This window comes from Argiope bruennichi, chromosome 5 (genome assembly GCF_947563725.1).
Source record: "Argiope bruennichi chromosome 5, qqArgBrue1.1, whole genome shotgun sequence".
NCBI lineage: Eukaryota > Metazoa > Arthropoda > Arachnida > Araneae > Araneidae > Argiope > Argiope bruennichi.
Window position 1 is genome coordinate 41583226 of NC_079155.1, and position 14084 is coordinate 41597309.

Sequence of the window (14084 nt, forward strand, 5' to 3'; positions counted from 1 at the left end):
TACAAAGGTTAGCGAAACAATGAGATGGTTACAAAACAAGAGACAGTAAATTACACAATGCTCATAGCTCAATGAAATTACTGCTATGCAAAATTGCGCGAATCTAAATTGCCTTCTACATTTTTAAAAAAAATACTATTTCAATTATGTTAAACCCATATTGTTATAAATGATTACAATTAAAAAACTCGCATAACAAATAATTTCAAAATGGTTTATGAACATTTTCATTAATACTAGTCAGCAAATAACTTACTGAGTCTCAAATAGAAAAAACATATGTAGATAGCTTTTCTTTAATAAATTACAGCAGAACATTGAAAATATAAATCACAAATACAAAATACCATAAATCTAATTTAAATGGAATAAGCGGATTAAATTAAAAAAGGAATTTAAACCTTTAATGTGTTGGCCAGTTGTAACGTAAAATAAATGTGTCGTTCAATTATTGTTTTAAAATATATATTATTAAAAACGCATTATTGTAGGAACATTTTGGATTCGAAATTTTTTTAATATATCAAAAGCAATTTATATCAAATTTACGGAACTATATTTAGGCATCTGATTTAATGGCATTTGGAAAAAAATGTAGGCTTCGAGATTCAAAAGATGAATAAAATACATTATTTTGGATAAAGAGTATTATTTAAAGTGTAATTGATAAAGAAAATTAAAATTCCCTAAAACTAATTTTTCACAATTTAAGAAAGCACTGCAATAAAATGAAGCAATAAAAATTTCAGAAAGTAATACATTTTCAACCCAAACTTCAAAAAATTTTTTGACCAACAACATCAAATCACGGAACAAACATGAACATGTAGAATAACCGATTAGTATAAAATTCCATCCGACATGAAGAACATAATATTTTTTTTAATATCATTTGATTTCTGGTATTATTTTAAAGAAGCAATTTATGTAATTCAGAGTTGAAAAAAAAATAGGACTACATTTATTAATTCACGCATTTAACAGTTTTTAACATAATACTAGTATTCTGCTTCAAGTGGACATTTACTTATATTGATTCAGACATGTAGTCTTTACAATTCCTTTTTTACATTCTCAATTTTAGATATTAAGAAATATCTAAAATCTAATACAACAATGAATATTTTTTGTAATCCTTAAACTACAAAAACACAAGTTACAGTTTTTAAAACTTAAGATCAATGTTTTCTCACACTACGGCTAATTTTTTATAAATAAAAGCTATTAATCTAATTAAGTCTTGGAAAAAAAATAGGGAATAAACCAGTAATTTTCGAAATTGACAATTTTATTTGTAACATTAGTATTCAACTTTCAGTTGACATTTATTCATATTGATTCACTCAACAAAGCCAACCGATATATGCATTTTTTTTAATTCACATTTTTTAATTCAGCTGTTACATAAACAATCGAAACTTAATATAACGATATTAAAATTCGATCCAAAGATCGTTAAAATCCAAGTCGCCGCAGAATATAAAATGTTCGATCACAATTTTCTCACACTACTATCCCCCCCTCCTATATACTATCCATCTCAAACAAAAACAAATCACTCATAATGACATAAAATTTCTTATTAATAAAAATATTTATCTACATAAGATTTGAAAAGAATTAGAGAGTAAATTAGAAATGTTTTCAAATGACTACTTTATTTGTAAAATCAGTATTCAACTTTCAGTTGACATTTATTCATATTGATTCACTCAACATTGACAAACGATATATGTATTTTTTACAATTTACAATTTTAAATCTAGCTGTTACATAAGCAAACTTAATATACCGATTTTTTATAAAACAAAAATCGTTAAAATTCAAGTCGCTGGTTATAAAACTTTTGATAACAGTTTTCTCACACTACAACTAGTTTTTTTCCCGCGACTTACGATCCATCTCAAACAAAAACAAATAACTCACCTGACATCTTTGAGACGTTTGAGTTCACTCATTTCCAGCTCGAAGCGAAGTTTGTTCACGTCGCACAGCAAAGCATCGCGCTCCTCCTTCAGGGCGGTCAACTCACTTTCCAATTCTTCAATCCGGATAAATTGTCGTTTGATTAACTTATCCTTTTCTTCGATAATCCGTTTTTGATCTTCCATGTTTTCCGCCATTGTTACAATTTCAGATGGGTCACTCAATAATTTCCAAACAGAGACACACTAGACATGATAGCGAAGCACACAGAAAAAAGGTACACAATTCCGGACAGTTTGGTTTCGCCGGTTTTTTCCTCAACCCAACGCACTTTGCACAGCTCGTACGGCGGACGCCATACTACCAAGAGTCGAACAGCGCTGTTCCATCGGCTGTCAGGTTTTTGAAACAGGGTTGCTTTGGCGAGAGAAAGATTCGCCTGAATTTGGCGCCAAATGAAGATGGATTTCTGGGTGTCAATTGAAGTTTGTTGGGCAGTGAAGTATTTGGAGAGAGTGTCGGAATTCTTGACTTTCCGTTTCTTCGTAAAATATTAAAATAGAAAGATGGTAAAGCCAAAAAAAAAGTTAAAATGTTTCTTTCTCTAGGATATTTGACATAAATGTATCTCTTATAAATTGTGTCAATAAATGTTTACCTTTAAATTATGTACAGTGCAGATTTAGATATATTGTCTCCCTAAGCAAAAGTTTTTTATGAGGCTTTTCTTTTAATAAGATGGTCGATTTAGTTTCATATTTCGGTACATTTTTAAAATATTCATATTTATTTTAGGTTAATATCATTAATTTAACTTTGAGTATATGTTTTTATTTATTTATTTATCTATTATGACTCCAGACTGCTCGCCATCCATGTCAGTACGCAATATTATTGAATGAAATATTCGGTTTTATAAATATTTTGATAACTAAGTGATTATAAGGCAATATAAAGGAATCCGATTATTCATACTTTATAAAGAGTTAACATTATCCCAATATTTTATCATTCATAGAATTTGTATTTTTTATAAACTTATTTACTTGGCAACAAGGAAAAGTTTTTTGATAGACCAATTTGCAATCCACTATTTAATTTATGGGCCTAGGCAGCTGAATATTTGGAAATCTACCTCTAATTATGTAACAAACCTTCTCAGCTGAATTTAAAAGAAAGCACCGTATTCGTCTAAAACATATTGATGTCAGATTTTTTATGTAACCAATGCTGGATTTCCGTCTAAGCAGAATAGGTAACTGTCTAATGTCGCTAAGCTGAGAGGCGGCCGCAGCAGGTCAATTGAAGAAATTTATTCTCTACGAGATTCCATCCCGAAGTCTCCCACCTCAGAAATGAGGATGAGAATCTTCCAACATAGTGGTTGGTTCTTGCTACCCAAGTGGGTATAGAAATGATAGGGTTCGACTACCTCCTATCGATGACGGGACGCACTTCCTATGGGAATGGTTTTACCGTAGCCGGTGATAGCCTTTACTACTCAACCATAGTTCCCGCCAATGTTGCTTTCGCGGCGGTCCGGTCGATCAGATTTATCCGTATTCTTTAGTGGTGGGTCAGAATAGCCGGTTAAGGTAATGATCAGAATCCAATTCCTGGCACAAAAGATTAATTATATTGTAATAATTAATTTTCGAAAACAGCAACACTTCAGATTTTGCTTTCTCTTTTATAAAGTGCATAATACATTGCAGATATCAGACTATTCGATTTTTGAGACTTGATGTATATCCTAGTTTAAAATCTCTCATGAATCTGAAAAAAAAAAAAAAATAGAAAAGAAAAGAAAGAAAGAAAGAAATATTAAATAAATAAAAACTATTTGACTTGTATCTGCCATTGTGTGAAAATAATAACTTAAAAGCTGAAAGAGTTAAACGGTGAAATGTAGTACAGAGTTTTTATATCACAATTGTATATCTTTATCGAATTTTGAACGAAATCCCTATACAAGAATTTTGCTCAAAATATTGAGTCCTGATACATCTAATCCTCCTGATAATCCTGATGATGAATAAATTATGATCCTGAATGCAAAATAAAGAAAAATATTTTAATTCTATTCTCTCTCCGAACATGATAACTTAAAAAAAAATGAAGCAATGAAATTTAGTATACAAACTTCATACTGAAATTGTATAGCTCTAACAAATGTTGAATGAAATCCGTTTACAAGAATTTTACTCAAAATATTGAATCCTGATATCCAAATTTCCCCCTGATAATCCTATTGATGATCCAAATATAACTTTAAATTGAAAAAAAAAAAAAACATTTTCGAGATTCTGTATCTCGCTCAGCACATAGACCTTTATAAAATTTTGAATGGTATTTGTTTATAAAAAGTCTGTCTGTCCATCCTTGCTCTGATGAACTTGATAATTTAAACAGGCAATTATCCAGATAATGGAAAATCGGTTTATGGCTTTATCACCAGAATTATAGATAAGTACGAAATTTTGAATTATATGCGCCCTCAAGCTTATAATCGATTTGATTACGAAAACTCAAAGACGTAATAAGATGCAAGAATGAAATTTGGTCTATAAATTTAACTTCAACTTTACAGATTTGTGTCAACTTTTGGATCCAATCAGTTAAAGGGGAAAACTTCAACCTGCGAATGTGATTTTCCACCCTTTACACTAAGAAATTCAGTACAAAACTTATCAAATCGGATAAGTCAAGGAGAAATTGAGAACGATGCATTCCAGATAGGACTTTTAACGTTATTTATATAAATGCTAACCTCATTGGCTGCTTGTTGTTTGATTATCTTGCTAGTAATTCCAGTTTCTTCAGCAAAATATTTTTTTAAATTTTGATAGACACATACATTATTTCAAAAGCTTTACACAGGCCTGCTCATTGTGATTTGCATTTCTCTTATTTTTTTTTTTCCATATCTTTATACATTCCAATTATATCACAGAAAAAAAGGAGCAGAATTTAAAAATGAAGGCTCTTATTTTTTTTTTTTTATGATATTGCTTGATTACGAATCCAAATCTTAATTTTCGGTACAGCAATTATCAAAATATTTATTAAAAGTGTGATTTACGTTGAAATTTACTCAACATGAAAAAATAAACCGAATCTTCTTGATCACAACATTGGGAAAATTCCATTATGAAATGTTATTAGCAATAATGTGAAAGGATTAAAATTCACTTCAACACTGAGACATACTGTTGTAAAATATGTTTAAAATATTTATAAATTAACTAAAAAAAAAAAAGAAAAATTATATGGCAAAAATTGGTATGGTTACAAAGGTAATATTTTGAATTTTAAGATGCTATAAAAAGGCATTTTTCTGCTGTAATTCAAAAGCTATCGTGAAGAAGTCACAAATTCTATTAATTTTTAAGGAATTAAAATTATAGTTAAAATTTCAATAAAATCGCCAGAAAGCGCACAGTTCTGCCCTCCAATGTATGCGTGCCAATTTTAGTATCTCTATATCAAACAGTCTTGCTTATATAGTGCCAACCAACACAAATTCACTTTCAACTTTATAATTAATAAAGATATCTCAAAATATATTTTTAAAAAATTGTTTCGTATTGCAAAACTATTCCCAATATCAATGCATCTTAAGATATCAGAGATTTAGAAATAAAAATTATACAAACACTGCGTAATTATTAATATTTTTTTTGATTGAATATCAGGAAATTTACATGTGGCCACGGAACAATTTGAGAATCTTTTGTTATAGATTTCTTTAAACTGTAGCTGACATACTTCTTTAAATAAAGTCGAAATATCATCGTATAGAGTAGAATTACAGCGTTTTTATACCCAGAGAGAATATAGATGTGCAACCCAGAAAGAACTACGCCATTTGCAATTCAAGGATGCACATTCCTAAAATCCTACATAGAGCTCATCTTCCCCAATTTAAAAATCCCTGGTCTACTCTGCGTGCCTTGTCCAGAGTATGATATCGACCCTGTGTGACTAACACCTTTTCCAAAGATTATGGGATTCTCCAAGGCGTTGCCACCAATTTATGATATAAACCACCCTGCGATCGATTCACTATTATTGGCTGCCAATCATTCAAGTTCTGAATTAACTCTGTCAAGAATTTTCTGATCTGATAGTGTGGATCCAAGTATACAACTTAAGATTAGATAAGATAATATTAGATAAACTTGTCATACCTCATCGAAGGATTATCCCCTTACTTACTCCGATAATATTTAATGTAATCGATAATATTCTAAGTGCATTATCTGATATTACGGTGGGTACCTAAATGAAGAAGGTAAATATTGTTTAATATGCACAGAACGCGTATCATATATGCGATCATAAATACAAGTGATAATCATTATTCTTGTTTTTTCTTGTACGAAAAATGCATCGAAGCTAGCAGCCATTGGTGATTAGGTTATAACTTAAATTATTTACTCTATAGTAGTCAGTTATAGAGTTAAAAATGAATATTTAATGCATTATTTTTAATTTTGTCTAGTGAGATCTTATTTCAAAGTAATGCCTTTAGGAAGAATTTTTTTTAAATCTTAATTTTAATATTGCCAACAGTACGCGACTGAATGTTCTGTCTGATGAGTTTGAATTTTATCATAACATTCAAAGCATTGTTACAGATTGTGTGATAAATTTATCTTTAAAAAATATATAAAATTATCTAAAAAATATACGGAAATAAAATTGATATCATTAAGAAAAGGTAATTTTGAATTTTGAGGTAATGCAAAAACCATTTTTGTGTGATAATAGTTTTGGAAGATACTAACATCAATTTCCATAGACAGATCATTGCGATTATCTGTCTGTAGATAGTTAAGCCTATTTTCGACTTCGATTTAACTTTACTTGATGCTTAATTTTTTCACCTAAATTTCATTTTCTTCCCTCATACTGTCTGAAGTTTTTTATGACACAGCGAGCAATCTCCCAAGAATTTCTAATAATATTTTGCGATTGCAATAATTAGCTAAGCGCAACATTGGAGTACATGCAGCTGTAAAAAGATTAAGTGAAATAGCCGGTAAATGTTCGTGGAATGGTTTGAATGTTGCTATCCGCCAATAAGTAATAAAAGCGATAACTGTACAGCACATTATTCGCCATTTTTCGTTTTTAAGCTGGCGTTTCCATTTGATAATGGTTTAATCATGAGATTTTTCTGAATATATATTTTTTTTACAATTTTTTTTTCCTTAGATACAGAAATTCTCTTCGCTTTTGTGCATGTGCCAGGGGACATTGTTTTCACAAAAATCGGGAGACAAATTAAAGATAGATGAAGAGATGTTTACATATTATTTAGAATACAGTAAGAGCCGATTATTTGCGAAATTGGATGGCGTTGTAAACATAGAAATATGAAAAATTGAAGAGCCATGTGAGCACTAAATTTAGGAATTTCGAATTAAAGTTAGATAATACTGTTAAAAATAACAATCGGAAATGAAGACCCGAAACAAAGCCTTGACAGAGATCAAGACGAAATAAAATAAAATAAAATAAAAAAATAAAAACGGAATTAGAAGTATCTTAACTGACTGCATATAACCCTTCTTCAAAATAAGATGTTCCAAAAATGATAATACTGGACTACTGGACTTCTGAAACAAACAGAAATCAAAATATATTTACGAAATATTGCATTAAATTACTCTTTCAGTTTTTTTTTTCTAAATAAAATACTCTTTCAATTGTTTGACAAACAGTTTAATTGTGTGTAAAACGTACGGTATGTTTAGTAAAATTAGTTTTAGATAAGAAATATTTAAAATCTCTGTTCTATTTAGTTTTAATCAAAAAAGGAAATCACTCATTTGCATTAGAAATTCGTAATTAATTCAATTCATTTTTGATAGTCAACCCTATTTTAAATTCAGATTGAAGCCAATATTGATCTTAACCCTGCCATACATAATCTTTCATTTTTCAACAAAAGTTGTGAGAACATAAGGAATGTAGTCATAAAAGTTATTTTAAACTTTGATTTTAAACAAAATTTTATACAATTTTAATAATTAATTATTCAATTAAAATTTGCTATAAACATTTTCTCCCTCAAGTAAAAAAAATATCGCTAGTAAACAACTTTAATAATATCTGATTAAATTATTTACAATTAAATAAAAGTATGTGAAACTGTTAATGTGATGCAGATGTGAATTTTTGTAGATTTGATTATATATTTGAATATTAAATAAACAAAAATTATTACTCAAAAATAAATTATTTTTATTCTTCAAATATATAAAACGTTTTTTTTTCTATTATAAATGTATGATCGTAATTCAAATATTTAAAAATGAGGAATAAATAAATCCTCATTATTTATTTTGTTAATCCATATAATTTGTGTAATTTGTTTAATCCATGAGTGAGAAATTATTTCCGAAATAAATTAATCTTTATTATTCAAAATGGAAATTTCACACCTTTGACAAAAGGCTTTTAACTAAAATAAAAATCGAATTTTAGAGCGTATATAATAATCTCGATAATAAACTATAAAAAAAAATAGTTAATATTTTGAGAAAACTGTTATACAAAGGAGCGAAAAATTCATATTAATCCGTTAATATTCTTGATAAACATATATCATCTCTGTATTAAGTGATTTTGTTAGAAAATGTTTCTTTTTTCCTTGGCACTTGCACATTTAAATGTAAATGCTTCTTTCTTTCAAACATTGTTTTTTTTAAAATTTAATCCTTTGTTAAATCGTTATTAAATAATTTTTACACTTCTTTAAAAATTCTGATTTTGCATGGATATACATGCAGCTTGTCCATTCTTAATAGCAGTCGAATAGCTCACTTCTAAGCCTTTAAAGATGAACATACTTCCTATTGGAAAAATATTTTAAAAGAAAAGAATTATGCAGGATTTACATCATTAAAATATCTTATTTCAAATTATTCTACAGGCCAAATCCGCCAACCAAAATTCGTGGAATTGTGTAGAAGATTGCCTGAATCGAAGGCAATTTGATTCAACGGAAAAAAAAAATCATACATGCTGACACCAGAGTGCATTTCATCAAGAAGACTTGTAGGAAAGAAGTTTTGGATACCATGCTGTAATCGCTACAAAACCGAGAAACATTCGAAGAGATCTTCTTTCCTGTGTGTTTATTTTGTGCCTTCCTAGTCCCCGGAGTGCAATTCGGGTTGTGGGAGCAAGAGGGAGGGAGGGGGGGGGGTTAGAAGTAGGATTTGAAGAGTCTGGCAAATAGAGACCATCTAAGAGCTTTACCTCACTTTAAAAACAACGTGTACAGACGCACGCGTTTCGAACGGTTGTAGGAAAGGTCATTTTGCGATTTCACTCTGAAATAATGGACATCTTGTAAATGATGGACATTATGAGGAAAAAGTTGTACCGCAAATTTACTTATTTCATTCTATATTGCAACATGTTTCGTTGTAGCAAGAATTGTTAAAATTGTACAAGCATGCAAAAATTGTAATAATTGTAAAACTGCTTAGAAATTGTAGATAGCATTTAGCTGAATAAAATATTATTAATATTTTAAGTATTTCCAATTCGTACGGATTTAAAAGTGCTTACAATTCGTATAAATGATTAAGGTTGGCCTAAATGTGTCATTTCTTTAATAAAAGACCCTCTTGTGTAAGTTATTTTTCCGCTCTTTGAAACAAATTCCTATACCTTCTTGATATCTTCCACTCAATTTTGCAAATTTCAAATAACTGGTTTCGCTTTTTTGGTCATTACAATACATTTTCTTTACATACTTCTTATGCTAGAAGTATAAAAAGTTATGAACAATAAATTACGTAATATGCTCATATTATCATTCATTTATACGCGTCTTTTATTTTGAATACTTTATTTTAATGAACAAAAAGGTCAATAATAAAGAACATTTAAGACTATTGCATTATTATATCAAGAAAAAAGATTTAGCAATGCATTCCATGCATTTTTTTTTTATCATTAAAGATGAAATGAAGAAACATGAAACGCTTTCTTTGTCCTGTAGCTTTCACAATAATTCTTTGCAGTATACTTTAGAAATTACAGATTCATTATGTAAATCAAAGTATTATCGTATAGAACAAGAGAAATTACGCAATGCCTCAAAAATATTAATAAAACATATTACATAATATCCATTAATTAAATAATTTCTAGATGTAAGAAAATACATTAGGGAAAATTATTTCAATCAAGTAAACGGACATTGCTTTTGTTTAGTTTTATGTAAATTAGTCCAGAGTCGAAATCAACAGTTGGCAATAGTTCAGTTCGATAAAATCTTATAAGGAAGAATTTGTTTCTAGTTTGGCTAAAAAATTCTTTGGTACGCATTAGAATTTGAAATATTCGTTGTTGATCAGAGTTACACGAAAACAACTGAAATTTAAACATTTGCTTTTTGAAAATAATGAGATGAAAAATCTTAATTATAAAATACGAAAACCCTTTAGATCTTTAGTATGAAAAAGAAAATATTTGGTTATTATAAAAATAATGGGCGGGAGTTTATTGAATTTCAGAAATGTTGGTAAATTTTGCCACGCACACGAAAGAAATTTTATTTTCTTTTGATTGGTTTGGTTTGGTTATATTAACGTCCCGTTTGAAGCAAAACTAGGGCTATTTTGGGACGGACCTCGTCATTTTGAACCGCGGTCAGATGACGAGACGACACCTAAGCTGGCACCCCCCTCTCCACACCACACCACACCACACCAGTCGGAGGACGTTTGGTCATGACGGATTTAACGTGCAACTGACCCCCTTACACGACGGTTCTTCGGTGGAATCGGGTCACGAACCTGAAACCCTCCGGTTCCGAAGCCGAAACCTTACCACCACGCCACCGCGACCCTTTATTTTCTTTTGAATATACTCACATAAAACTACTTCATTGTTAGAATCAGTTAACTATAATTTTTCTTCTAGATTATAATACACCAATAAAAAATAATTACATTACACTGAAAACCAGTGCGAGTGTTGAAGTGAACTAGCAGGACATGGCATTGGCGTAAATTTAACATTTTTATTGGCTCTATCGTGTCATCCTTGGCGAATTATTTGGCGATGAATCCCTAACATGTGATTAAAAGTATCCGAAAATCGAATTTTTTGTTTTAGATGTGTTTTTCTTAACCGATTCAATCAAAAATTTGGCAAAAAACTGCACTTGTAATCACAAAATCACATACCGAATTTGAAATATTTAAGCCATTGAGTTTTTAAAGGATCGCGTTTGCATGCGTTTGAAAGTACAAGCCAACCGACAGTCAACGCCTTGTTGGATTTAGCTCAAAATTTGACTAGTGACTATAGATGTTAAATATATGTACCGAATCCTGTCCTTATTTTGTAGTTATCGTGTTAAATTATATTCGAACAGACGGACAGACAGAATTCCTCTGAACTGATTTTATTTTGACAAAATTTGACAGAAATCTGAAAATTTGGTGTAAAGACCTTATGCCAAATTTCAACCGTCTAGCTGAAAGCGTTTTTGAATTATTTTTGTCACAGATAGACGGCCACTTTCCAAAACTGCATTTTTCGAACTTAGGGAGACCAAAAACATTAAGTTTCATCAAAATTTCGAGTTCGAATTTTTTGACGATTGCTATACTTTCTCTTTACTATGTATACAAGAAAGTGAAAACAATTGAAAAAAGAAAAAAAAAGCTTGAATTTAATATATACTGGAAAAGTTTTCGCAAAAATACTTTGTTATTATTTATTAGTTCGTAAAAACTTAGAAACCTTAAATTTATACTTAGCTTTTAAAACAGACAAAACAGACATTTTCCAAAAATGTAATTTTCGAATTCAGAAGAGTCTAAAAGGTAAAGTTTCGTCAAAATCTCGAGTTCGAATTTTTTGATGAATAACCATACTTTCTTTGTACTACGTATACGAGACAGTAAAAATAGTTAAACATTAAAAGTTTTTGCGTAAACGTTCAATAAATATTACTTTCTATAACGGTAGTACTATTAAATAATCCATAATAGTATCAAATTAAGCTTTTTTGCGATGCAATAGAAATACCATAGAAGGAATCACTGGTGAATTGATAAATAGACTATAGATATTTCAATTACTTCCAATATCTGCCATTATGTTTTTGGGTAATAATGATTGTTTTTCTTACATTCAGTATAATTTCTGAGTTTAAGTTCTACATAAAGTACATCTTCTCTTATTAAATCTCATAAATTTCATTTAGTAGTTTATTCTGAAAAAGAGATTTTTGCGCTGAAATTTATTTTTGTTACTTTTTCTGTTAAAATACATCTTACAGCAGAGATAATGGCGTATTCGTGTCAAAAGCAAGTAATTTCACAGAAAAAGAGATAAGTTAAAATAAACAGATGAAGTAAATTGAAAAAAAAAATTGTTTAATCGCACACGTACTATTAAAGTATTCACAGGGATTCTACTCTTTAGCTGTTCACTTTCAAACAGTTAGCAAATAGATAAAAACAAAAGATACAAATAATTACCTATTGTGTATGCGCCGAACTAATATCTTAATGGCTAACATTTTCACATAATGTTCACTAATTTGAAAAAAAAAAAAAAAAAAGATTTTTTTTTTCCTCAACATTTTTATTTCCTCGTTCACAAAGTATACAAAGAGGAAAACATTGTAATTGTCGAAACATTTAAACTCGAGATTTGATCAATCTCCATATTTCAGATCGTCTTGAATCCGAAAAACACATTTTTGGAATTACATCTATCTCTGAAAGGGATAACTCAAAAATGTTTTGCGCTAGGTAGATGAAATTTGGCGTGTGGTACTTACTTTAAATATGTAGATTTCGATCAAGTTTCGAGTGAAATCGATTCACAGGAAGTTTGGCGTCCATCTGGTTAAACATAAGAGAGCGCGCTGTGACAAAAGATTTAGAGCTGGGAGGATAAAATGTGGTGCACAGTTTTAGCATCTAAAGTGCAGATTCTAATAAAATTTCAACGCAATCGCCAAGTATTAACCGTATTTTTATCTACACATTTACATACATATAAATACTCGTATACAATAAAGCGTCATGCGAATGATGTGGTCTTAACGTAAAACGTAACGACATACATAAATGAAATTCAGTATATGGTTTTATTACTAAAATTGTAATTCGGAGCCAAGATTTGGCTTCAATCTATTGAAAAAAGGGCATTTCTTCATACTTGCCTTGTTACATCTATAATATGAAGCATATAATGCACATGTGTGGGTTTCTGAAAATAAAAATCTGAGTTTCCTTTGCTCAATATTCGCATTTTTTTGCGATGAGGAAGTGCATAAAACTTTTAAGCACGTTTCAGGAAGACCTCTGACGAGATATTTTTTTAAAAAAATAAAATCAAGTCCTTTTGCTTATACAGTAGTTTAATAATTGTCGTATAATTAAGAGACAACTGCACTTAAAATAGATAATCAATTATTACCAGAATGCTAACATTTAAAATATTTTTCCTTAAAATTTTGCTAAATTAATGTTTGAGAAATTTGAGTAAAAAAGATGCTAATCAGAGTGAAGATAAACACGATTTCACAAGTTAAACTCATTCTTAAATTTTTAATAATAAATTCTTTATTTCAGGAGAAAAATTTATAAATAAAGAATTCATAAAACAATACTATTATATTAACACATTTTTTTTTTGTGCGTACGACACAACCCAAAAAAATTATAAAGAAAATAATTTTGCAAACGATGTATAATTTTTAAGGATTTAAAGATATTTTGTTTTCATTTTAAAGGGACACGTGATCTAATGGCAAAGTCTTCGTTTTGGAAATAAGAGCCTAGATTCAAGACCCAAATCCATCTTGAGTTTAATTTAGATATTTATGCCGTGCTTCGATGCAACACAAGGACTATCTTATGTCTTCAGAGAAGTCTCATAAATTGACTCGTAATAAAAAGACAGGGACGATATTTGAATCGATATGTAGTCTAACTGACAGTATTGAGCCGGTATGCAGTATTAACCAAAGTTAGATATGTATTAAAATTTACTTCCAAATCGATCGGAAACAAGACGTTCAAAAATCATATTCGGTTTCTAATTAATAATATGGAACAATCCCACTGAGAGAAATTCTAGATATTGGGATGAAAAGCTGTCGTATA

At 29.6% G+C, this 14084-nt stretch overlaps 1 protein-coding gene across 1 annotated transcript in view; it reads right to left on the reverse strand.

Moving 5' to 3' along the window:
- Window positions 1-2284, reverse strand: part of LOC129968508 (IQ motif and SEC7 domain-containing protein 1-like) — a 671655-nt gene extending 669371 nt beyond the window's left edge. The window contains exon 1 of the mRNA XM_056082460.1: window positions 1927-2284. Within this exon, the coding sequence (XP_055938435.1) occupies window positions 1927-2123 (197 nt within the window). The 5' untranslated portion in view covers window positions 2124-2284. The remainder of the gene's footprint in view (window positions 1-1926) is intronic.
- Between the last annotated feature and the right edge of the window lie 11800 nt (window positions 2285-14084).